Source organism: Dermochelys coriacea, chromosome 11 (genome assembly GCF_009764565.3).
Source record: "Dermochelys coriacea isolate rDerCor1 chromosome 11, rDerCor1.pri.v4, whole genome shotgun sequence".
In the NCBI taxonomy this organism is placed as follows: domain Eukaryota; kingdom Metazoa; phylum Chordata; order Testudines; family Dermochelyidae; genus Dermochelys; species Dermochelys coriacea.
The window spans coordinates 46021141-46048781 of record NC_050078.2 but is presented as its reverse complement, the minus strand read 5'-3'; the positions used below and the strand labels follow the sequence as shown (position 1 = coordinate 46048781).

Below are 27641 nucleotides of genomic sequence, written 5' to 3'. Positions count from 1 at the left end.
AGCATAATCAGTTTCTTCATTTCTAACATGCTTTTGTAACTGATAAACCTGGGCTAGTAATAGAACTAGATGTTTTTGGATCTTTGTTTTTAAATACTTAAAATGAGAACAGAGGTGGAACTGGATCTTTCATATAAATTTGGCCAAAGCAATTAAACTCTCAATTCTAGTGACACTAATTAAGAACAAAAAGAAAAGGAGTACTTGTGGCACCTTAGAGACTAACAAATTTATTGGAGCATAAGCTTTCGTGAGCTACAGCTCACTACGAAAGCTTATGCTCTAATAAATTTGTTAGTCTCTAAGGTGCCACAAGTACTCCTTTTCTTTTTGCGAATACAGACTAACACAGCTGCTACTCTGAAACCTGTAATTAAGAACAATATCACATTTACTTGTTCATATCCTAACGTTTGACTTTCAGTGGTTTTTTTGTTTGTCACGTGTTGTTGTATTTGTCTAATGCTAATTTTTGTTACTTCACATTAAATGGAGCTAAACAACTTTTAATATTTGTATAATAGATGACAGATATTGAACACATTGCTACCAACTTAAAAACGTATTGCTGTGTGCTTAGATGCTCTCATTGAATAATAAACTTTTCACTTCAGTCCCGAGCCTATTTGCCAGCTGTTAAAATTGGTTTCTAGGTTACTTAACACACTTCTGCTTGTTTTATGATTGTCCAGTTTTCTGTAGAGGAGGATGTGGTTTAAAACATGGAAAACGTTCATTAATGTATTACTTAAATCTACCACTATGTCTGATTTTAGAGATTGAGGCCTGTATTTTTATTCTTGCATTTTTCTGCAGGTAAATGACCAGGCTCAAAGTCTGAAGGAATTTTATAAATCTGAACCTGTGCAAACAGAGAGTGAAGCTGAAAACAAGACTGTGATGGAGTCAGCTGATACTCAGTGGCTGACGGTTTTAAAGAAGATTCTTTCTACTCAAGATATGGGGCATGATTTTATTAATTCATTAAATATGGTGAGACACTAGTTCACTGAGTTATCACTGTAGCAAGGATTAATTGTTAAATTCACAATCATAACTTCAAATATGCACTAAACTACAATAACTACTGACAGATTAAGAGTAGATATATGGATCCTACTCCCATGTCCCCAGGAGCTTGCCCAGGGCACAGTATTTCTATTGTGTGTCGGGGGGTGAGAGGGCATAATTACAGCTGAGCAAAATTTGGAATGTCCACCTGTGGGAAATGTTGACACTTAATTTTTTTTTTTTAATTTCAAAATGTTTTCTTTTTTTCTTTCTTTTTTTTTTTGGCAGCACAGAAATTCTAAAAAATTTTGATTTGGAAATGGCAAAACATTTCATTTTGACATTTGCAATAGAAACAAAACATTTTGACATTTCTGAAATTTAAATGTTTCATTTTGTTTTGTTGAATTCACTCCAAAGGCTCCTCAACATTACACAGCATTTCCCTAGCATATTGCCTTAAGAGAGGTATAGTTTGGGTCCCCATTGTCTCCTATGAGCCAGTCTCCTTGGAGGACTATCTGTGTGTCCATGCTGCATTGTGGAGGATGAAGTCCTTCAGGGAGACTGGCTCAAAGGAAACAGTGGGGGACCCAAACTACACTTGCCATAAGGCAATGCTAGTAAAATGCCCTTTATTTTTTTTTTTAACTGATTTGAAACTAAATGTTTTGGGTCAACTCAAAATATAACAAAATATCTTGATTCAGACTGAACTGACCCAAAACAAAATATTTCATGCTGATTTTCTCATCAGAAAAACCATAGTAATGTGGTTAAATTGAGAGGAAATTCTTAGTTGAGAATTATTTTTTAACTTGAAATTTCAAAGGAAGTTAAGACAGCTTAAACATTTTATCACCTTCTAATTCTTGTCGATTGAGCTTGCAGAATTTGAAAACCTATGAAAACCTTCCATTACAGTGCAGTAGGGCATACCTGGATATATAACCCTCTTCAAGCCATGCAGGAATTGCTAGCAAGTGATCAGCTGATCCAGCTGTATATAAAGATAAAATGCATTTGTAGACAATTTAAAGGTGAGATCATCCCTCCCATAGACTCCATTCATGGAGTCTCCCCTCCCATGCAGAATGCGAGTGAGGAAAGCTAGCTCTGCACCATCACCCCTCTTCTGCACCTTGTGGAGGGCAGTTGTCATATCTGGAATCTGCATGAGTAGGCTGGATACTTGGAAGCCAGGAGCAAGTAGGCCAGCCTGATGGAGTTTAAGCAGAAATGATTATATAGCTAGGGATGGTATTATTTCTTTTACTGAGGTGCCTTCTGAGAGTCCCAGGGGCCACCACAGTCAGAATCCCTGTTAGCATGATTTTAATGGAGCTGTGCCATCTGGGGTTATGGAAGCACAGGGTCTCCATGCAGATAACCCTGGCCTTCTGTAGATCCCTGAGCCTTTGTCAGGTTTGTGGGCTGGTCCTACCTTCTTTTCCACTGGGGATGCAGCAAACCCCACCCAATCAAAGGAACAATAGGGGAGGAAGTCTGCAAGGAGATCCTCATGGACATTTTCTCCCAAAACCCCTTCTTATGGGTTTCTCCAGAGGAGGAAAAGTTTCAGGCCATTGGTCTTTAGGTGAAGCAGTGACCTCCAGATTGGATGTCAGGCAATGCTTAGTTCTGTCACTGATTATGCTGTGTGGTCTGAGCAAGTCATGTTAGCCTTTTTGTGTTTGTCTCCATGCAGGAATTAATACTTCCCTACATCACAGGGGGCCAGCGAGGATGAGTATTTGTGCAATATTTTCAAACTAAGAAAGCACTAGATGAGTGCTAGGTGGTATTATGATCAATTCAACTCTAAAATCTTTTGTGAGGGGAGGCAGTGTGGTACAGTGGTGTGGGTATGAGGCAGGGACTCAGGAGGCTTGGGTTCTAGTCCTCGCTCTGCTGGGTGACTGAGGGAAAGACACTTTATTTCTTTGTGTCCCCTATCCAGTCAGGTGAGGCTTGTCAGCTATGGCAGACAGTCCACCTAAGAGAGGGAAAATTCTCATTTTAAATCATTCAGCCTGACCAGCCAGTTTGCAAAAGCTGTGCCAATCATACATGCTTTACAGATCTGCTGCACTGTCCAGCTAACAGGACAAGGCCAAGCAAGTATAAAAAGTTTTGTGATTAAAATAAAATAACCTTTTAGAACTGTTTTTTCACAGACACATTTTACTCACATTAGACTCGCATATTTCTATTTGTGTAATATACAGTTTACTCTGCATCCACTAAGAGGCAGTCTGTACTAGTGGAAAATATAAAAGGACTTTTTAGAAAAATGGATGATAGAACTGTCTTCACACAGTTTATCCTTGTTGATGTTCTCTCAGATATTGCCACTTCCAAGGCTTAGATATTGCTGCCAACATGTCTTCTGCTAATGTGGTCCTAGTATATTCTTGGGGGGTGTATTATAACTCTTTATCAGTGTCTGGATATAATTTACACACACAGCCTTCCTCAGAGGAAAAATTCTGGGCTAGAGTTGGGAAAAGAGTAAAGAGAATTATCAAGTTTTCTATGATGTCACTGAGGTGAGTCCTCCAAAAAAAAAAAAACCCTCGAAAACAAAAAACAAAAAAAAATATGTTTGCCTCATGTTATCCCACAAGTGTTTCAGCCTTGTGCACAGGGAACCACATTTAACGATAAGAAAGTAGTTCCTCCTTCAGTCCCATTCAATTCTTTGCCGAAAGTTCCAACAACTGTGTGAATTAATGCCAATGTTGTGTGACAGGGTTGGGCCAGAGGCTACAGGAGAGTTATAGAAGGCAGATATATTAGCCCCAGTTTAAATAGGTCCCTTTTCCCTGGGTAAGGTAGTAGGGAAGGTTCCAGAACACTCAGGAACTTTCTGTAACTAATTAAGGCAGGCAGGCTAATTAGCACACCTGTAGCAAATTGGGAAGCTGCTAGAATTAATTAAGGCTAATCAGGACACCTGGTTTAAAAAGGCTCTCACTCCAGTTAGTGAGGTGTGTGCGAGGAGCTGGGAGCAAGAGGTGCAAGAAGCTCAGAGTGAGAAGGCGTACTACTGGAAGACTGAAAAGTACAAGCATTATCAGACATCAGGAGGAAGGTCCTGTGGTGAGAATAAAGAAGGTGTTGGGAGGAGGCCATGGGGAAGTAGCCCAGGAAGTTGTAGCTGTCACGCAGCTCTTACAGGAGCCACTGTAGACAGCTGCAATCCACAGGGCCCTTGGCTGGAACCCAGAGTAGAGGGTGGGCCCGGGTTCCCCCCATCCCTCCTTGATACCGGAGGAGCCGAACTGGACTGTGAGTTCCACCAGAGAGGAAGGTCTCTGGTCTGTTCCCCGATCCACTAGGTAGGCCAGCAGAGATTGTGGGGATTGTTCTCCTTCCTTTTCCCCATGCTGGCCACTGATGAGGTTATCTGAGTGAATGGCAGATTTGAGCCACGAAAGTGAATCTCTGAGGCAAACAAAATCCGCCAATAAGCACAGGACCCACCAAGGGAGAGGAGGAACTTTGTCACAGTTGGTAGTTTTTCTGATGTTGAACACTGTCCATTAAGCATTGGCTTGAAGACTCCATCTGATTTTTGTATGGCCATCAAGCAGTCATCAAAAGGTGATAATTCTTGGTCACTGCTCAACCAAAGAACCAGCCTCCAATGTCCACTGCCTTCAGCCACCCAGTTCTCTATACCACTGCATTTATATACACACAAACAACCAGGAATTTCCAAAATGATTATGCTGGATTATACTTATTGTTTTCTGCTCTCTTTTAAATTTTGTTGAGGGAAAAACTCTAAATTTGTTTTGTATTCTTGTAAAAAATGTGTTATTCTCTTTGGGGAAAATGAAAATGCATTTATCATTTATTTACCAGGTGAATGAGAATCTTATATTAAAGTTGGAAAATGTTGTGCAAGTAACTGAAGATACTATTGACAAACTAAATAAAGAAAAGGAAGAGCTGACACAGCTGTGGACAACATGGAAACTCCATATCAATCAAGTGAAGTCCATCAAACAAAAATGTTGGAAATTTAAAGAGCAATTTAAAAAAGTAAGTGAAACATATTTGAAGAAGACGGCTTTGGCAAACATTTCTGTATCATTAATAGTCTGAAATTATCACCTATCAGTGGTTCTCTCGCCACGTAATTCTGCAGATTATGAAAGAGAGATCACCCTATGGAATAGGTCCTTTAATATCCCCAACTTTATTTTCTGCTCCTGTTGAATGAAACATGCCGAAAACTCTTCCCGTTTTTTCATTGTTTTTCAATATTTAATTGGTTGTAATTTCAAATTTTGAAACAGTTTCAGCCAGTTCTGTTTGCTGCATTAAACTGCTTGATTTTTCTAACATTTTTGTTTCATGCACACCATAAAATTCTGCTGAAGACAACATTTTGAGAACCACTGCTTTATATACTGCATAGCATTAACTTTGGGTGTGGGGAAGGAATCACCACTACTGAATTTTAAGCTTACAAATATTTTGTTGAAAGAGATATTGTTAGAAAAAAAAAGTAGAATGTTTATAAATGTTATGGGTTTCTTCTTAGTTTTTTACAAGCACATTACAATTTTCTAATCATGTATTTGTATTGAAAAGAAGAGCATTTAAATGTACCTTTCAAGACAGCACACATTTATTTCTCTGGCATGATTGTGGTTGAATAGTTACTTCATCTGTATTAATTACTTCCAGTAAACCAAATCCTAGTTCTGTGAATAAAGCCAGAGTAAATGGGCTATGGAGTGGTTAATGAGAAAAGGATTTTCTCTAGCCCAGGGGCAGATTGCAGATTACTTCAGCAGCTACAGTGATGGCTGCAGTCCACTATGTGGCCAGTATCACATGTTTTAGCCAGGTTTCAGAGTAGCAGCCGTGTTAGTCTGTATCTGCAAAAAGAAAAGGAGTACTTGTGGCACCTCAGAGACTAACAAATTTATTTGAGCATAAGCTTTCGTGAGCTACAACTCACTTGATCAGATGCATTCAGTTCATCTGACTAATTGTTTATCTACTGATACCTCCAACCTAGTTATTGCTAAATCACTCTACAAGCTCTTGCAGAGAAAGCTCTATGGGTTCCATTGTGCGTCGTTTTTCCAGCTTCCCTTCACCCCAGTGCATGTGAATCTCTCCAGCTCACTGTGCTTAGAGTCTTCAGTAGCCCTTCAGAATGTCAGAGGATTTGCACCAGAGAGAGATTTATAATTTTAAAACAAATTTAGGACAGGCGGCAGCTTCCTTTACATTATCTTTAGGATCTACCATTTTTATAGGTGTACTATCATTCTATGGAATTCTACTGACAGAATTTAGATGCATTTTTTTACTTTATTTACAAAAATGAGCTTTTCAATTAAATGTAAATTGTTTAATACAGATAAAAATGTACTCATGTGTTGTGTCACTGTTTCTTTTAGACTACTCATAACTTAATGATTCTTGAGGAGGATCTCAGACCTGCTGCAGCAGTTGACCTTGGGAGTAACTTTCAGATTCTCTTAGAACTACAACAAAAATTTAACCAAATGAAACAACAGTTTCAGGTGAGAAAACCGATTGGATTGGTGAGATCCAAAGTGAAAGAACGTTCTTTACAAATACCTGATCCTACAAAGAGTTACATTTATATTGAGTTCCGTGGGGCTGCGCACAGGAAAAAGTCTTTGCAGGATTAGGCTTTACATTTTATACTCTATATAAGGTTGTGTATGCAAACTGTCTTTTGTGGTGTGTTAACTTCTCAGAATGTCACCTACAATTTTAGCTGCACATTGGGAATGATGCACAAGGAAAGGCGGGATATACAGAAGAAAAACTAGTCCAGTGCACAAGGGCAAAAAAAGGACATCCCAGCTCTGTGCTTGGGGAGTTGCAGAACTGCTTGGGGGCTGGGGTGTTTCTGTACATGAGCTTCTTACCTCTTCCACATTACAACTCCTGATTCCAGGAAGGTCTTTCTGTCTCCCATTCCTCTCATTCATGCTCTGCAGGCTTGAGTCCCACTTGTCATGCCTTCCAGCATCCAGAAGACCTCCTTGCTTCCTAGCACAGCACTCCTATTTGCCACCTCTAAACTCCAGATCCTAGGTGACATTCATCTGTGAATTCTCTAGTATCCAACGAGTTAATATCAATCTGACAATGAGAAAGGAGAGTCGATACTACAGAAAGATTCCTTTTCATTGTATTTTGTTCGCTACAGTTTTTGACCTTGCTAGAATCCTGACGTACAGGGGAAATTGAAAATGTGGGGAACAAAAAACTTGATTGTCCACAGCTCAAAATGCAGATCTGGTCCAGACTTTCCTAACTGTAGGAGTTTATGGATCTGAGGTTTTGGTTCAGATCCATTTCTAAAAAGTTCAGGTTCACTTCTAGAAATGAGGAAAGATTCAGAAAAGCATTGAGAAGAGGATGGCATTTTTTTTCTAAGACGGTTTCCCCATCTCTAATTTACATTTGATGAAGTAATACATGAAAAGTAATTCCTGCAAATATGAGTAATTTATTGCGTTTATTTGCTAGCAACTAACTGCTGAGGTTGAATACACAGTAAAATTATCAGAATTGCTGAGCCTAAAAGGAGTTCCTGTTAAAGAAAATTCTGAGAAGGTAAATGAGCTTACTCATCTTCAGCAGAGGATAAAAGAAAGATTGACAGAATATGATGAAATTTTCAATAAGTCAGTCAAATTCCATCATGTCAAAGAACAAGTAAGTATAATAATCTTTATCCTTAAAAATATGTACCTTTTTCCTGTTGCAACTAATTTCTTTTTGTTTCTGGTACTACCTGTCATCTTTGTTTTGCCCCAAACTAAAAACATGTACCCACCTGTGGGACTGAACTTAAACTCTGGATCTGAAATCCTCTGAAACCTGGTGAGCTCAAACTCTGCATCTAAATCACAAATTCTGTGCCATGGATCTGTCCCTACACATTTTATTATGTCAACATATGATGATGAGGAAGGGAATCATGTAACTTCCTTTAACAAATTATTTCAAACATATTCCAGCTGAAATGGCTCATAAAATCAGGAGAACTGGAGATTCCTGAAACAAGTGAGATCCCTGATGATGCACACCAAGCTAAAGCCCACCTTGCTAATACTCAGAAAAAACATGCGCATATCGGACATCTATATAAACTGGCTCTTACCCTAGGAGTGGATAGCCTTTCTGCAGTGCAGCATTCTGTGAGTAATATCTGAATGATCAGTAAATTTAGCATTGCATATTATAGCCTGAAGCATTAGAGCTATCTGACTGACTTCTTGATGTGCATACAACACATTAATGCCCTGGGAAAAAAATAATTCATAGCATTAATAACCCTTCTAAAAGAGGGCAGAAAAAATGGAAAGCAAAAAGGTTAAGCATTATCACACTTATGTTTTTAAAATGTATTTTAATGTAGTGAATCTGATTTTGTCTGAAGATTTTTCTTTTGCATCAAACTAAAAGAAGTCTTCAACACTGAAGCTTACTGTTCAGCAGTTCCACTAACTTTATGAATCATTGTGGTGCAGAGAAAACATGTTTAGTTTTTCAGAAATCTCACTATTTTGTTTTTGGGTTTTGGTTTGTTTTTAAATTATGAGTTCTGTGAATATAGTCAATGTTGGAGTGAGGAGACGGAAAATCTGCTTTCCTGCTCCCTGATATTCTTTGTGCAGATCAGGTCCTAATAGCTGATTTCTTGACAGCTGCTAAAGTAGGTAAGTTTTAGACTCCTGCTACTTTTTAGAGGTGGTTTTGCATCCATATTCTTTTATAAACAAATTATGGTGAAAGAACAAATAGGGAAATATAATAAAAATGTCATCTTATTACTGGATTCTAGTCTTCCTCCAGAGACTCATTTTCCCAGTGAAATGGGTATTGTTTTAGGAAAGCATTATTCCTTCCTAGCAAGATTGTCAGTTGCCCTATATATTTGTGCAAGGGAAGAAAGGGGGCACACAGCACTCCTATGTTCCCCCTCCACACATTTCCCATGTTCCTCCTCCACACATTATCCACGTTACCAGTCTGCACATGGGAGGGAGGGAGCAGGCTTTAAGGCACCACTACTTCCTATAAACAGAGGAGAGGGGACTGGCCAGAACCTGGGGGCACCAGGGCGGGAATTGCAACTCTGAACCACATTTCCTGTCCTAGACTGTTTATGGGGTGGTGCAGCCATATTTCTCCTTTCTATAGGCTAGGAGCAATGCCTTAATCTAGCCCTTAAGGGTTAATGTTACCCACACTGGGATAGATATTCTTTCTCTGAAATAATTTTATTTTTAATTGACCAAGTCTAAGATAAAGCAGAAACATTTTCCATATTTTAAACCCTAAGCAATGTCATAAGAGTTAGGCGTTTGCTATGTTGTGTAGGTAGCAGATCCAGCTCATAATTATTTCATTTTCTATTGTCTGGGTACACCGCAAGAAGGACAGGAGACTTGTTATGGGTTTAATCAGGCCGCAACTTTATTATATATAGCTGTCTGGGACTACCTGGCAGATAAAGTGTACGGTGAAGGCAAATCCATGCTTATTCAAATCAATTCTCCGGGGCTTCCACCAGCCCCCCTTTGTTTCCATCCAGGTCCCCCAGCCAACCCATGGCTTGGACCTTACCATCTATCACCCTCGTAAGAAGGTTAAGGAGGGCTATGAGAACGGGGGGGGTTGGCTACCTGCCGTACCAATCAGGGGAGTCCCCAACCCCGTCCCCTGTTCTATTCCTTTATCCAGTACCTCCTTTTAAGACCTTTACCAGGCCATTTATCTGGTCACTGGCTGCCCTCCCTATGGAGTAACTGCACTGAACATCTGCCAAAAGGAGACACCAGCAATTTGCTTGGCTGCCTCCCCCTGAGCCCCGCCAGGCTCCCAGACATCTCCAAATGGCCTCCTGCTTAGAAGCCCTACTGGGGAGAAAGAACCCATTGTCCTATGTGTGATCATTAAGGGGCACCAGCAGCTGCTTTGTCCTTGAGCCAGTACTGCAACAACCACCCTCCACGGAGGGCCGCATAGGTGACCCATTCTCTGGATCCTTGAATTGACAAGACTCCTTAAAAGAAAACAAAATAAACAACTTGTAAGCTGGAGCCAAAAATCTCCATTTCGCTGACCACATCACATTCCGAGGTTCCAGAGAGCCAGTCGCATTTGCTCGGGTTCACTGCTAGTGTCTGGGGCAAGCTCATAAAATCTGTCAAACTGGAAACAAGACAAGGCATCTGCTATGCCATTATCCATGCCTGGCACATGCTTTGAAGAAAAACAGATGTTGAAGGTTAAGCATTATAGAACAAATGCCCTTACCAACTTCATAACCCTGTGTGATCTGGAAGATTGGTGATTGATAACCTGTACTACTGCCATGTTGTTGCACCAGAAACAACACCATTTTATTAGCCAGCTCCAATCCCCAGATCACCTCCACAACTAAAATGGGGGAAAATTCGAAGAAGGTAATGTCACACAACCCCATTTTGTGTCCAGGCAGTGGACCATTTTTGTGCACACTGTTTGCCTTGATAAAACACCCCAAAACCTGCGCCCCCGCCGCATCCGAGTAGATTTTAACCTCTTTTGTAATAACCATTCCTCCCTCCACAATGACACCCTATTAAACTTTCCTACTTTACTTTCCAGAAAACTTTCCTACTTTAATTGACTAAGTCTAAGATAAAGCAGAAACATTTTCCGTATTTTAAACCCTAAGCAATGTCATAAGAGTTAGACGTGTGCTATGTTGTGTAGGCAGCAGATCCAGCTCATAATTATTTCATTTTCTACTCTCTTTTTTTAGAACTGCTTTAATATTTCTGTAAAGACTCTACAGCAGGAGCTTGCTACTCTGGAGTGTGACAGCATTAACTGGAGAACCAAAGCAGATAAGTATGAGGAGGAACTGTCACACAACTTCCAGTACTGCACAAGTAGAGAAGAGATAAATGAGGTCTGGTGAAAAGAACAGATTAAATTACTAAAAGCTGTTGTGTGCTATAATGTGTGTTAGGGCTTAGGTATTCCCACAAATACCACATACATATACAGTAAAATAGATTTTCATCTTACCAGCAGCCCTTGATCCACATACAAGCAGTAAAATCTATGGCCTATGTTTAAAATCCAAGCCTGTGTTCAAATCTACATGAAGCTACCATGCTGACATTAATGGCTTTCACACAAAAAAAGAGGGATGCAAATATAGCAGCTGCACTTTATCAGGTTAAGATGTGCAGCATAGCTCTTATCTAAATGTGGTTCAGTTCAGTTGCTTGGGTTTATAAATGTCTTTAAAGTAAAGCCTCAAACAAATGCAGTATTTTATGTATCATGTAGCTTTACTGTTGTTCCTCATGTTAAAAAGAATTATCGGCATTCTAATTAGAGGTTTAAATGTGATCTGCAAAGGATTTTTTAAATGATTTTTTTACCAATTCCTCCTTTCTTAATTATGTATAAACAAGACCAGAAGGCATTCGTTAAAAAAGACAAAACAAAACACTTAGTCATTTTTTACTTTAGAAATATCAGAATGTCACATCTGATCTTCCCTGGGTCTTGGAGGAATTTTGGGGGCCTCGGCTATGTGGTTTGACACCTTAAATTGCAGCAGAGTTGAGACTTTAACAGGACATCCTTTCAGCCAAGTGTTCATTAGGCACTGAAGTAAAATCAAAACATAGAAAGGAGGGGGGGAAAACCCATTAACCAGTCTGACTATAAGTCACTTAGCCTATCAATTGATCCATTTTTAATCTTTATCTCTTGTGATAGCAGAATGTCATTATTTTGCCAGTCACCATAGCATCTTCCAGGGAGAAATATCTTGGATTTTGAATGTAAAAAACAAATTTTCATTATTTCATTTTATTTTTAACCAAAACCTTTCAGGCTTTCTTTATACACCACAAAGAAACTAAAGGGACATAAGATCCATGTATTTTCCCCTGGCAGGTCACCTTTAACAGAGTCAACAAAACAAATTTAAGGTTCACATTTCCAATGTGCTGTATTATAGTTAGCTCTTTTAAAATAACATATATGCTGCTTTGAAAACTTTTATGCTGTGTTCAGTTCTGGGCACCCTACTTAGTTTGGAAGCTTCTTGTGGCAGGGGCCCAGCTCTTTGTTATGTTTGTATAGCACCTAGCACAATAGGGTACTATTCCATGGTTTGGGCTCCTAGAAACTATGGTAATACAAATACCACTAATAAATAATAACAATAAAATATCCTTGCATATTTAGCAGAAATAGCGGTTCAATTATAAACAACAAAAATTAATAGAGGTTTGATAGATTGAAAGGACTGTTTAGTTTAAACTGAGAATGAATAAGAGGGGACAAGAAAGAGCATGCATACTAATTAATGGTATAGAAAACATAAATGGGGCACTCATATTTACTTGTTCTCATCAAACAGGAACATGGTAACATTTAAAACCAATGAACGAAAAATCTCTTTGACACCACTCATTATAGAGGTCAAGAAGGTTAGGATTTTAAAAATGGGTCAGCCACTTAATGTAAATAATGAGAACATCCACAGTTCGTTGGGTAGCAGTCAGAGCAAAAATCAAAATTAGGAAGAAATTGACATAGGTTGAAATAGGTTAATTGAAATAGGTTAATCCATAATTGTCCATTAAAGGGAATCTTGAACATTTCTCAGAAGGGCTGGTTGAAAATTTTCCATTGAACTGTTTTTCAGCAGAAAATTGAGTTTTTGATTAAACAGGGTTTTTTTTTTTTACTTAAAATGCCTACTTTTCAGGGAAAATTTCAGTGGTGTTATTGAAAAACGGAATGCCCCCAAACTGAAATATTTTGATTCTGAAGTAACACTGTGGTGCCTCATAACAGTTGTAGTTTGGGTGCCTCATGCTCCCAGTCTCTTCTCTGGATCAGGTTCTCCCCCCTGGACTTCAACCCCCATGATCCACTGCAGCCAGCTGCCAGTATGAACCACCTCTCTTCATAGTGGGGCAGGGAAAACTGGGGTACCTCATGGGAGATGTTGTCTGACCAGGGAGCCCATTCTAGAGAGGAGAATGGGAGCACAAAGCATTGCAGCAGCATTTCACAAACAAAATATTCTAGGTTTCAGCCAAAATTTTTCTGATTTCAGTTTTCTACTGAAAACTGAAGATTATCTGCAGGGAAAAAAATACATTTTCCAACCAGCTCTGCATCTAAAACCAGCAAGAGAGAGGTTATTGGATTAGATGGACGTCTGGTTTCATTCCTGTGTTCCTAGAATTCTGCAGTGATCATAGTAATGGCAGAGGGGATGTGATTCCCTGCTAAGTAAAATTATATTTCTATTTCTTTACTCTTTGGATTACCCAGAAAGAGCATGAGCAAGAGAGAAATTACTTTCATGTTCCTCTGTCCCCAAAACCTAAATGAAATAAATGCTGGTGCACTTGTTACTCACCCGTACTCTTGAGCAGCTGCTTTGCAAAATACAGTCAACCCATTAGGTTCTCAAACCTAATGGAAACCCCCTGTAAAAATAATTACATGATCTATTTTCAGTTAAGGCATAAAAGTAGATGGGAAAGTAGATAGGCATTAACCCACTCAGCCAATCACCCAATGGCCTAACTGAATATTGATTTTAATATAACTGAAATAATGCTAAATAGCCCCTTTGATGCCTTTGTCTTTAATTAGTTTCCATTTCTGTTATTATTTAGCACAGAGGATGTTTCCTGTACAAACGCTTAGATAATTGTACCTGAATACATGTTAATCCATTGCCACTTTTCTTCATTAAACATTTAAAACTAAAACTACATAGATACCAAGTAAATCAATGACAGGTTTCAGAGTAGCAGCTGTGTTAGATGAAGTGAGCTGTAGTTCACGAAAGCTTGTGCTCTAATAAATTTGTTAGTCTCTAAGGTGCCACAAGTAAATCAATGACACTGAATTAGTTCAAGAAGGTAAAGTCATGAGTTTGTTCTTAAGAGTTTTAAAATAGTGCAATTTATTATTTTAAAATTTATTTATTAAACATCAGTAGTAAGGCTGATATTATTCTTAACAACAAGCACACATGAACAAATAATAGTTCCTTTGCTATCTACCACATGTAAGTCAGTAAACATTTCACTTAATCTGTAAGTAGCAGGAAGCAGTTGTTAGTGCCTGTCAAACAGTACAGTAACAGCAACCACCTAACCTTATTATTTGCAGTTTACCAATCGGCAACATCACATTTCAAATGTAAATTCAAAACAGTTTGTGATCAGCAATTTTAGACCCTACTGTAAACACTTATGCACATGCTTAATTTTAGTGTGACAGGTTTAACCATGTGTGTAAAGCACATGCTGTAAGTGTTTGCAGGGTCAGGGACTTATTGGTATCTGAAAGTGCTGTATTCAGGTCAGAAGCAATGGGGGTTTTTTTAGACTCTGATCTACTAGTAAAGGATCAATGCTCCTTTAAAAAGCAGGGAAACAATTTTATGTTCAGATGTGTAAAATATGCAACAGTCTTGACACAAATTTCTGTGTTTTGTCTGCTTTTTTGTTACTTTTTAAAGAGTGCTTGCGAAGGCAAAAACGAGCTCATGCCCTGTATGCTTTTGTAATGTCTGAAGCAGGTGTCAAGGTCTTTTATCCCCCTTACTTGCCTACTTGGGCTACCATGCACAAGAAGGGGGCACAGCCCCTACAGGGCTACTGCTCCTCTGTCTACATGGCGGGCAGAGAAAGGATACAAGGGGAGCTTTGCCTTGTCTCCCATCCCCATTCCTCCACACTTCCCAAGTGCATCAGCCAGTATAGTTGAGCCAGTCCAGCCAGGGAAGTAAGTTGTGCTAGATATAGGGCTACCCTGAACAAAGGAGAGCCAGGGTTGAATTGTGACTCACTGATATGCTTCTAGGATAGTGCAACTATGTGCTGCCCTTACTCAGACCTTGTGATAACTCCAGAATGTAGCCCTGTGTTTAGCTAATGCACATGAAATTAAAAATGACTTAATTCTTTTTGCAAATTGACCTTTGCAACAAGAAGACCTTTCTCAGCAGGGAATAATTTTGCAGATTATCTGTACTGTAATGTACCTTGAACTGAGCCTCACCTCTCCCCAAGCCCCCATTTTGTTATTTTCCTCAAATTTATAGGAAGGTATACTTTGGTGCTTGGGGCTCATCCTACAAGGTGCTGAGCACTCCTGAGGGGTACTGAGCACCCTCAATTCCTCCTGAAGTCAGTGAGAGCTGAGGGTTCTCAGCACCTTGCCTACTTGACAAGATTCCCGTGATAAATTGAAGGATATCTTTTTCCTTTCCTCACCTTCTAGCCAGCTTTGCTTCTGTTTATTCCTTTGTCTCTATCCCTTTGAAAATCTCTTTTAACCACCTTCCCCTCTTGCCTATTTTCATACCCAGACTACAGGAGGTTATGTGGGAGTGAAAAAGGAGAGGAGAATGCCTCATTGAAGTGCCTCCGGAAGAATCTTGGACATGGATGAAAGTGTTTTTCTTAAACTTTACAAAAAGACTAACATGGCTGCTACTCTGAAACCTGTCATTAAACTTTACAGTTAACAAAAACATTTTTAAAGCAGCTTTATGCCCTGCTTGTTTTGTGCTTCTTGTGTGATAAGTCTTAGCAAGTGGTAGCAGCCATCCTCCTCCTCCATAATCATTCTCCACCTATGACACAGGAGACTATAGTTAGGAACAGCTGCATGAATAAGGACTATGAGACTATGGTCAGATCACTAAGTGATAAAGTTCCATTAAACCAGCAGGCTGAAATCATGTAGGTATTTGGAGGAAAAGTTCTTTTAGCAATTTCACATTACATTTTTCAGTAAATGGGTGAAGAACTGAGATAAGGTTAGATTTCTCTGCTTCTAAATATTCAGAGCTGTATACCTTCCTCAATGAGAGCATGCAGTTGCTGATGTCAATAGTAGTTGTTTGCATGTGTCGATAGGGAGCAGTGTATGGTCCTGAGTTTGAGCTGGTTTTCCACTGAGGCTGAGAGAGAAGAGTGACAGCAGCTGTAGACCTTTGACACATGAACCATCTTATCTGAAACAAGGCGATCTCACTTCACATACCCATAGTGCTATGAGGAGAGCCTCTGTCCTTATAAATGATTAGTAGTGTATGGGTATAAGCTCTGAAAGTAAACCAAAATAAACTCTTACTCATCTATAAGTCAGTCCTGCAGATTTTCCTCCAAATTAGATTTAAAATGAAGATTTTGTATTTTGAAGACAAAATGTCATTCCTTACACCTGCCTTTATTAACATGGTGCTTTACTGTAGATGTATTATTCTTTGTAATTAGGAGGGATGAACAGCTTAACTAATTGGAGCTCACATTCGATGATAGAATTCCCTTCCTTTTTCTCAGACTGAGTCAATGCCATCTGTCTGTGCATTGCTGATATCATGTGCTAGCTGAGAATGTTATCCTCCTAAATAAAATGCAGATGAAAAATATGTCCCTTTGTGGATTCACATTAGTAAGTAATAACAATAATGTATGAGTAGCCACTGTGCTTACAGTGCGGAACCACCTGATCAACATCCTCTACAGCAAACAGGGAAAGATTAAGAATGAGCTCTCAAAACTGGATACTCTCATAAAGAACCAACCTTCCACACAAACTTCCTCGTGGCTGGACTTTACAAAAACTAGACAAACCATTTACAAAACACACTTTGCTTCTCTACAAAAGAAAAAGGACACTAAGCTATCTAAACTACTATATGCCACAAGGGGCCACAACAATGGTTCCCGTAACGCACCCAGCAATATTGCTAATCTATCCAACTATACTCCTAGCCCAGCGGAAGAATCTGTCCTATCTCGGGGCCTCTCCTTTTGCCCCTCCACCCCCACGAACATGATACAGTTCTGTGGTGACCTAGAATCCTATTTTCGACGTCTCAGACTCAAGGAATATTTCCAACACACCTCTGACCAACATATTAACCCACAGAGACCTTCCTGCCAACACTACAAAAAGAAGGATTCTGGGTGGACTCCTCCTGAAGGTCGAAACAGCAGCCTGGATTTCTACATAGACTGCTTCCGCCGACGTGCACGAGCTGAAATTGTGGAAAAGCAGCATCGCTTACCCCATAACCTCAGCCATGCAGAACACAGTGCCATCCACAGCCTCAGAAACAACTCTGACATCATAATCAAAAAGGCTGACAAAGGAGGTGCTGTCCTCATCATGAATAGGTCGGAGTATGAACAAGAGGCTACTAGGCAGCTCTCCAATACCACTTTCTACAAGCCATTACCCTCTGATCCCACTGAGAGTTACCAAAAGAAACTACAGCATTTGCTCAAGAAACTCCCTGAAAAAGCACAAGAACAAATCCGCACAGACACACCCCTGGAGCCCCGACCTGGGGTATTCTATCTGCTACCCAAGATCCATAAACCTGGAAATCCTGGACACCCCATCATCTCAGGCATTGGCACCCTGACAGCAGGATTGCTGCCATTGTCTGGCTATGTAGACTCCCTCCTCAGGCCCTTCGTTACCAGCACTCCCAGCTATCTTCGAGACACCACTGACTTCCTGAGGAAACTACAGTCCATTCGTGATCTTCCTAAAAACACCATCCTAGCCACTATGGATGTAGAAGCCCTCTACACCAACATTCCACACAAAGATGGACTACAAGCCGTCAGGAACAGTATCCCCGATACTGTCACGGCTAACCTGGTGGCTGAACTTTGTGACTTTGTCCTCACCCATAACTATTTCACATTTGGTGACAATGTATACCTTCAAATCAGCGGCACTGCGATGGGTACCCGCATGGCCCCACAGTATGCCAACGTTTTTATGGCTGACTTAGAACAACGCTTCCTCAGCTCTCGTCCCCTAATGCCCCTACTCTATTTGCGCTACATTGATGACATCTTCATCATCTGGACCCATGGAAAAGAAGCTCTTGAGGAATTCCACCATGATTTCAACAATTTCCATCCCACCATCAACCTCAGCCTGGACCAGTCCACACAAGAGATCCACTTCCTGGACACTACGGTGCTAATAAGCGATGGTCACATAAACACCACCCTATATCGGAAACCTACTGACCGCTATTCCTACTTACATGCCTCTAGCTTTCATCCAGATCATACCACTCGATCCATTGTCTACAGCCAACCGCTACGATATAACCGCATTTGCTCCAACCCCTCAGACAGAGACAAACACCTACAAGATCTCTATCATGCATTCCTACAACTACAATACCCACCTGTTGAAGTGAAGAAACAGATTGACAGAGCCAGAAGAGTACCCAGAAGTCACCTACTACAGGACAGGCCCAACAAAGAAAACAACAGAACGCCACTAGCCATCACCTTCAGCCCCCAACTAAAACCTCTCCAACGCATCATCAAGGATCTACAACCTATCCTGAAGGACGACCCATCACTCTCACAGATCTTGGGAGACAGACCAGTCCTTGCTTACAGACAGCCCCCCAATCTGAAGCAAATACTCACCAGCAACCACACAACAGAACCACTAACCCAGGAACCTATCCTTGCAACAAAGCCCGTTGCCAACTCTGTCCACATATCTATTCAGGGGATACCATCATAGGGCCTAATCACATCAGCCACACTATCAGAGGCTCGTTCACCTGCGCATCTACCAATGTGATATATGCCATCATGTGCCAGCAATGCCCCTCTGCCATGTACATTGGCCAAACTGGACAGTCTCTACGTAAAAGAATGAATGGACACAAATCAGACGTCAAGAATTATAACATTCAAAAACCAGTTAGAGAACACTTCAATCTCTCTGGTCACTCGATCACAGACCTAAGAGTGGCTATACTTCAACAAAAAAGCTTCAAAAACAGACTCCAACGAGAGATTGCTGAATTGGAATTAATTTGCAAACTGGGTACAATTAACTTAGGCTTGAATAGAGACTGGGAATGGATGAGTCATTACACAAAGTAAAACTATTTCCCCATGGTATTTCTCCCTCCCACCCCCCCCACCCCCCACTGTTCCTCTGATATTCTTAAAAAGAAAAGGAGTACTTGTGGCACCTTAGAGACTAACAAATTTATTTGAGCATAAGCTTTCGTGAGCTACAGCTCACTTCCTCACGAAAGCTTATGCTCTAATAAATTTGTTAGTCTCTAAGGTGCCACAAGTACTCCTTTTCTTTTTGCGAATACAGACTAACACGGCTGCTACTCTGAAACCTCTGATATTCTTGTTAACTGCTGGAATTAGCCTACCTTGCTTGTCACCATGAAAGGTTTTCCTCCTTTCCCCCCCCCCCTGCTGCTGGTGATGGCTTATCTTAAGTGATCACTCTCCTTACAGTGTGTATGATAAACCCATTGTTTCATGTTCTCTGTGTGTGTGTGTGTATATAAATCTCTCCTCTGCTTTTTCCACCAAATGCATCCGATGAAATAAGCTGTAGCTCACGAAAGCTTATGCTCTAATAAATTTGTTAGTCTCTAAGGTGCCACGGGTACTCCTTTTCTTTTTACAAAACATGCATTTGCTACTCTTTGGATTTTGAGTATATGTGTGACTGACTCTTAAATACACAAAAACTCAAATGTTAAATACCAAATTGGGGGCCTGATCCTGAGCCCACTGATACTACATAAGTGAATAATGTTACTCTCCAGTACAAGTGTTTGTAGGAAGAAGATCAGGAACTAGATCATTAAGACTGGTAAATGAATTTTATACATCTACTTTGTATCGCTTGGTCTAGATAAAAATCACTTTAGAACAGTTTATTTCATACAGCCGTAGTGTACAAGATTTTATAAAAGCAGAAGTCTTTAATCTGTGAAGGTACATGAAGTTTGGGGTGGGAGGATCCCCCATTTTAAAAAAGCATTTAAATTCTGTTATGTTCTTCCATTTTAGATTTTTTGTATTACTTATATATTGTTAGAATTTTTTATTTCAAAATTAAATTTTAATTCTAATAATGTCTTTTATAAGGTACCATAAATATATTTTAAGCAATCTTATTATAATTATAATAGCACATCATAATCAGAAATGGTTCATTCATGTCTCTTGTGGGCTATCCCTTAAAAAAAAAATTTAAAGTTATATAGTTTAGTAAATATGCAAAAAACATTTTAGCAGTTGTAAATAAATCAGAGTATTATATAAGATTTAAGGAAAAATAACTCTGAACCAATAAAAAAAAATAGTGGAATTCAATAAAATATTCAATGTGCTAACCTCACTGAATATATAGGGCAAGTTGTTATATAGGGAACCAAACAGGATTGTACAAAGCCCCAAATATGTTTTATAACAGAGCTTTTAAAATGAACCCAAAGCAACACTGAAAAAGTAAAAATAAATATATAAATAAAACCATAACAGGCCTAGACAATTAGATGCCATGGTAATGAGCACTATTTACAAAATAAATTGATACTATAATATAGTATGCATGATTTTTGTGCATATTTAAATTTGGTTGAACCAAAACTGAATATTTTTTGTTTTTCTCACTTAAACAAAAATATTTTGGATAGAACAAATCATTTTGTTTGAGCTGAAATTAATTTCTTTTTCATTTTGTTTTGTTTTTCAGGTGTGGTTTATCCTTTAAAAAATAAATCTAGCTAAGTTTCAAAATGATACATTGCTTTAAAACAGTCAAAATGTGTCATTTAGAAAATGTTGAAATGAACTGTTTCAACTATTTCAATTCCTCCACCCCCCATTTTGGATTTGGTTAAAACTATTTGCCGACTTCTCAGATTGTTTTGGTCACCCTGAAACTGCATTTTTTTGGCAGATAAACTACGAGTCTGAAAAATTTCATCAAAACTCCAGCACTGACACAACATTAAGCCTCAATCGTTCAAAGAGTTATGAACATCTTTACACACTGTTAGTCCCATTGAAGACAATCAGAATACACACGGTGTATAAAATTAGGCACTTGTGTAGCTCTTCGCAGGATTAGGGCCTTAAACGTTACGTTCCTTATTATACAACTAATACACTGCCTGCAGCTGCAATAATATTCTGATTATGTAACACATAATGCTTGTTTTCTCTAGAATGAACTTTATACAAAAAATTATTCTTATTGGGGAACCTGCTGTCTGGAGAAAATCTCCCCAAGTATCCCCAAACAAATGGATTAAGAGATTGTTCCACATTTATTAAAGTACCTTTCCTGTTAAGTAACTAATTTTTGTGTCTCCCATGAGTGGTTGCCAAAGACTAGTTCCTAGTATAATGATAATGTCCTACCTTTAAAAAACTAGGGTGATACAGACTAAATCAAATTTTGTAGGGGAAAGTCACAATGGGTGAAATTCATCCAAGCCTTGGTGTAGACTATTTATCCAGGAACTGTATGAAACTCATGTCCCTCAACATATGGGCAGGTCATGGGATTTACAGCACCTCCATGGCCACTACTTCAGCCTTTGAATTGGAATATCAGACAAAATTCCTCTGCATACCTCATATGGGTGAAATTCTGGCCCCACTGAAGTCAATGAAAGTTTTGGAGCCAGGATTTAACCCTAGGCAAGTATCCACTGGCTCCTACCTTGACCAAAACATCCCTTTCTGTGCTATCTGACTCGTAGACCCCCTTCAACATGCAGGAGGTGCAAAGCATTCCTTATACAATTGTTCTCCTTATTCCCTCCATGCCCACAGGGCTTAAGTGGTATGTAGGGCTTTATGCTGGCCTTAGGCAATTAAGCAAATTTTTCTCATTACAAGAATGCTTATATTACAGGTATATTTTCAAGGATTTATATGTAATATTGTTTAATGTTCATTCAGCAAGATTTTTGCCACTACTGAAAAGAAACATTGACTTATAGTTTTACCTGCTGAGAAATGGACGGAACAAAGGTTCCTTTATAATCTATAGTGTTTTTAATCCCCAGGAGAAGCTCTAAATGTTCCTGTTGTAGTTAGTTTGTCTTAGCAGCCATTTAACAATTTTAAAATGTGATCCAGTGTTTCTTTTTGAAAAATATGCTAATTTTCTTGCAGCTCAGAGAGTCATTTAAAGATCTGAAAAAGAAATTCAACAACCTGAAATTTAACTATACCAAGAAAACAGAAAAAGCTCGAAATCTGAAAGTTCTTAAGATACAGATTCAGCAGGTTGAAGTGTATGCTGAAAAAATGCAGGTAATAACATTAGAAGTTATGGGCTTGATGTAGGTGTTACTGGGTGAAATCGTATGGCTTCTGTTAAGCAGGAGATTGGACTACGTGATTTTGGCCTTCCAATCGATGAATAACAACATACAATGTGTACACCAGTTTCTGACATCATTTATACTGGTGTAAATATAGAGTTACTCGTATTTCTTCAAATCAGTGGAATCACTCCAGATTTGCACTGATATTACGGGCATCAGATTCTTGACCTGTGTGTTGAAATCAATACTGTAGAAGTTAACAGAATATGCTTTAAAAAAATTAATTTGTTTTTAGCCAAAATGAGAAGTTAAAATTCTTTCTTTACTCTTTTTCTAGATACCATCTAGATCATTCTATTCAAGGGTATATAATAAGAGCCTATCTTTTATAGAAAGATCTATTTCTTTTAAAGTTAAAAAGTTGTAAATGTTCAACTCAATTTACCTTTAGGGAGATGTGTGCATTTTCCATTGACTGCAATAGGAGTCATCCATGCCCATCTAAGGATAGAGCCTTTTGCCTTTGCTTTTGAAAATGTATAGTGTTCTTAACTGTAGTTTTTAGACAACAGGCTATGAAGGGAGGTTTGCAAATTTTCCCTACTGTTCAATTTCTAAAAACATCCATGACCTTTCTGTCATCATTGTTAACAAGAGTGCACCTTTCAAAATAGATTCTGAGAAAGAAGATGGATAATTTAGAGAAGAAAGTTACTGGCTGTGTAATAAATCATCCTGATGGTAAAGCTGGTGTCCTCTTGGAGTCAGTCAACGAGTTACAGAAACAGCTGAGCAAATTTGGCAGAGTTGTGAAGGATTACAAGCAAAATTTGGATCTGATTGAGCATCTGCAGCAGATGATGGAAGAGGTATTAATAAAACCTGAAATCCACTCTGTAGCTCTGATAAGGGGCCAGTATGGGGCCTACAAGGGGAGAGAAAAGCATACTCCTCTATATTTCGACTTTGTGCCATTAATCCCCTTGGACCCATAAGTCCCTACACTGCCTTTGTGAAGACACCCTGGAGTTTTTGGGGGGAGACATTTAATTCACCCACCTTCACCTCTGGGGCCACAACACAGCCCTTCTGTGGCTGCTGTTCCAACCAACAAGCTGGATTTACAGCTTCAGTTCCTTACATCCTACCCTGGGCTCCTTGAACACTGGATCTGCATAAAGTAGGGTGATTTCTTTGTATACTATTTCCCATTATCTCAAGGTAATTGAAGATGTAGCACTGTTCTGATTGGCTCAGAGGGATAGATCTCTCTATATCCTATTCAGAGAGACAAGGGAGAGGTTACTCAAGATAGTGATATTGCTCAGATGCAGTTGTCCCTTTTGTAATATGTTGATGACACAGAATCAGGATGGAATTAAAGCATAGGCACAGAGGCCGCTCTAGCTATAGGCAAGGTAGGCAGCTGCAAGGACAGCAGATTTCTGGGCAGTTGCGACCCCATGTGCCAAGTCGTAATGCCATGTGCTCAAATTTCACCCCACCACCCATCCGTCATGACAAAGGGGCAGTCAGGCCAAATTTGAGTGGTGAGGGGAGATGGCACATTAAAGTGTTGTGTAGGGTGGCAGAGTGCCTTGAGTGGCCTCTGCATGGGCACTATAAGTCCATTCATAGAACCAGCTCCTGGAGTCACAAAATCAGAACTCAACCTTCATTTAAAAAAAACCCTGCTTATAGGCATCATGGATGCAAAGAAAAGCTTGAAATTGTGACCGGTTTGTAACTGATGCCTGTCTAAGTTTGCAGAGAGCCTGAAACATTAGCTCCAAGAGCTCTGAGCTGCTTCATTTGTCTTACCTCTGAAACTTGCTGGCAACCCAAGAAGAGGAGGGGCCATGATTCCTGTACAGGACCACAGCATGGGTTTGGGACCATTGGGGAGTCCCTGTGGGTTGTGCTTTGGGCCCTGGATTGATTTAGTTTGGCCATTAATGTATTGGTTGGCTTGTTTTCATGTGCATAGCCTGTAAGCAGCAACTGCAACCTAAGAAAAATATTTAGGTTAGAAAGAGCAAAACAGACTTCACTGCTGATATGTTTAGCGTCTAAAAAGAGCTGTACCACAGCTGAAAATCAGAATTTTCCCAAGATCAATCTCCTAAACGTTCAGATAAACAGAATTAGTAAGGCCATCTCCAGTAGCACCATCCAGTGACTTCCAGCAGTATTACTTCTGTCACTTAATAAATGGACTTGTCTTGTTCTGATGGAAAACAGTAAATTGTCAGTGTGTCCTACGTATCTTAAGTTTCGTTAATGCTATTTGTCCACTCCCTGCTTCATGTAAGAACAAGGTTTCCATCAATAAGTGTTAATCACAGTGACTCAGACTATTCTGGAACATACATTTGATTGTTTTCCACAATGTATTCCAGTGCACAACAAAAAGTGACGCATATTCCCCAAATCAACATGACCTTTACCTGCCGGTCACTGTGTACTGTCTGTGGTTTGTACAGCTGCAAAATGAAATCTTGTTTAAAAATTCAAATCTGTTGTGGTTAAAACAGAATACTTTAAATTTCTAAATATGATTTCCTCCCAACCATCCACACTCTCTTGTGTAGGTGCTTCTGCTGTGAATCAAGCACATTCCTATCATCATGGTCATTTTTAGCAATAAAGCTGTTTCAGTTCTTCATTCTAATCTAAATACATGACTAATAACTTTCCTTTATGACAGATCAAAATATAAATCCTTGGACAAAACAATTTCACCACTGTCAATAAACACTCCCAAAATCCAGTTCATCCCTGAGGAGGTGAATAATTTGGCAGCAATTGTGCAATTATATTTGTTTAATCCCCCCACCCCTTGGAAAAAGCTGGGATTTCCCAATGCTAAACTTTAAAGAATGATTTTATTCTGAAAAACTCTTTTGTAACTATTCTGTTTTACTGAACTGTAAAAATAGCATCATCTCACTCGACAGATTTTTGACTCATGTATGCAGAGTCATCAGTTCTGATCTTAATGACAAAAAAAATTAGTGAACTTTATGCCTACTAACTAGCCTTGCAGAACCAATATAGCTAAGATTGAGTGAGCACCAGATTCTGTTCCACTTTCAGAGTAGCAGCCGTGTTAGTCTGTATTCGCAAAGTGAGCTGTAGCTCACGAAAGCTTATGCTCTAATAAATTTGTTAGTCTCTAAGGTGCCACGGGTACTCCTTTTCTTTTTGTTCCACTTTGTGCATCACTCTAAATTGTTCACTGAGGATGTGCTCTAAAACCCACTGAGCCCAATAGAAAGACCCTCAATGGTTTCCGTGGTCATTAGATCAAGTGGTAATTTCCCGTGTAATTTATGCAACTTCATAGAAGACATTGGGTTTCACAGATGTAACTGAAGTCATAGTTTGAAGTCCAATGAGTTATAACAAGTGTAACTGAGGGTTTGATTTGTCCTGCAGAATCTCTACTGATGCATAAGAGCACAGGCTTGGTTCCCAGCCCAAACTGAGGTTCGAAAGGTAGTAACTAAAAAATGATATCATTTTGCTTATAAAGAGAGTGCATTTGTATGGAGTCCAATGCAACTTAACAGAAAATTCATCAGCTCTTGATTGTAGGAATAATATTGCAAATGAGTTATCATTCATCAGGTTATGCTGTCACCACATATTTTCTGAACATTATTTGTGTCACTTCTCATCTTTACTGATGTTATTCAAAGACACATAAGAATAGGACAACCCTACTGCACCAAAAGCTCTTATTGTTAATATTTGTTTAGTTTTTATAAAGATTTGTTGTATCCATTTCTTAAATGCCATGGTTTTTCTCTCTCTAATACATGCCAGTGTCAGTTTTGGTATGAAGAAGTAAGTGCTACAGTCGTTAGAGTTGGGGAGTATTCTGCAGAGTGTAAAACGAGGGAAGCAGTGGCAATTCTCTATAAGCAGTTCTATAAATTTATCAAGCCTATGGTGCCTCAACAAGAGGAAAGAATTCAGCAGATTACTGACCTTGCTAAACACATATATGGTAAGGACTCCTTTAAGCTGCCTAGTGATTAAGCTGTTGACTAAATGCAAATTGAACAGTTTGGGACAGGAGAAAGCAAGGGACTGTTTAATTCATACATTTATTTATTTTTAAAAGAAAATCCCACAAGGCTAAAATCAAATGCTTTTTAAGTATTGACTCGGCACTTGTTTCTAGAAGTATCCAATTATCTAGAAGCCACCAATGCTGACGCCCTGGAGGGAACGAAGTAATACCTCTTTCTCTCTCAGGTGCGCATGGGCCAGTGGACCACATGAGCCCCTTCCGTTCAGCCTTTTGCTCAAGCAATTGCCTTTTTTTTCCTTTCCCCCCTTAACCCAAAGGAGAGGGGGAGCCTTAAAGTAGCCATAACTGCTGTTCCTCACACTGTCTAGAGAAAGCCCCCCACCTTTAAGGTTATGTGGAACACAATGTTCTGAGGCTGAGAAATATGAGATGTTGCAGATCTAAGGTTTAAAAAACATAAATCAAAGTTCTGGAAAGTTCATTGGCTATTTGCTTTTCCATCTACACTCTGAGTTACCCTAAAGTCTAAATTAAATGTCCTTGAAGTTTTTATGAGATTAGAATTAAGACTTTATGGTTAACTGTGTTTTGTAACTGGAAAATCTATGAAGTATTTTATAGCTATAGATCTTGGAGATGAATGCATATTTTACATTAACACTCTTTATAACTAGGGATATTTGATTATTACATTATGTATGTCATGTACATAACTGTATGCAGTGTTGGTATAGCCATGTCCGTCCCAGGATATTAGAGAGAGAAGCTTGACTCTTTCACCAACAGAAGTTGGTCCAGTAAAAGATATTTACCACGCCCATCTTCTCTCTCTGATGTAGTAGCTGGCAGATTGCTCTGTAGATGTTATATTGACAGAAGAGAAGATTGTGGTTTAAGCACAGAACTGATGCCAGAAGATCTGAATTCTTTTCCTGTCTCTCCCAGTGACTTTCTAGTTACTTTATCTAACAGTCTCTAACTGGAGGAAACTGTGAAAGCCCCTCAGAAAATCTGGCTAGTACAGAATACAGCTGCCCTCTGCTTAATGTTGTGGGCTAGATAGAACATATCACACCTGTGCTCAATTATTTACATAATTTATAAAACATGATTAAGTGCAGAAATTCATATCTAATTTTGGTAGTCACAGTACTCAGGACCGCATTTTTCAGAGTACAAATTGTGTATACATACCAGTTTATGCAAATGAAACCTGTATTTGCACGGCTGCATGTAGAAGCGCAGGTCATGCATGTGCAAATGGCTGCACACGTACGAACTGAGTGCACAGAATCAGGAGGTCGTTTAAAATTAGGTGCTGAGTTCCTTATAAATTCAGTGCTATTAACTTACAACCCAATTTGTCAGAAAATA

At 39.2% G+C, this 27641-nt stretch overlaps 1 protein-coding gene across 8 annotated transcripts in view; it reads left to right on the top strand.

The window, feature by feature from the left end:
- CCDC141 (coiled-coil domain containing 141) overlaps window positions 1-27641 on the top strand; it is a 174065-nt gene that overhangs the window by 107276 nt on the left and 39148 nt on the right. For all 8 annotated transcript variants that reach the window (XM_038422084.2, XM_043505412.1, XM_043505409.1 and 5 more), the window contains 9 exons: window positions 817-993; window positions 4882-5061; window positions 6438-6563; window positions 7546-7734; window positions 8040-8219; window positions 10835-10984; window positions 22074-22214; window positions 22903-23097; window positions 26057-26240. In XM_038422084.2, the coding sequence (XP_038278012.1) occupies window positions 817-993; window positions 4882-5061; window positions 6438-6563; window positions 7546-7734; window positions 8040-8219; window positions 10835-10984; window positions 22074-22214; window positions 22903-23097; window positions 26057-26240 (1522 nt within the window). The remainder of the gene's footprint in view (window positions 1-816; window positions 994-4881; window positions 5062-6437; window positions 6564-7545; window positions 7735-8039; window positions 8220-10834; window positions 10985-22073; window positions 22215-22902; window positions 23098-26056; window positions 26241-27641) is intronic.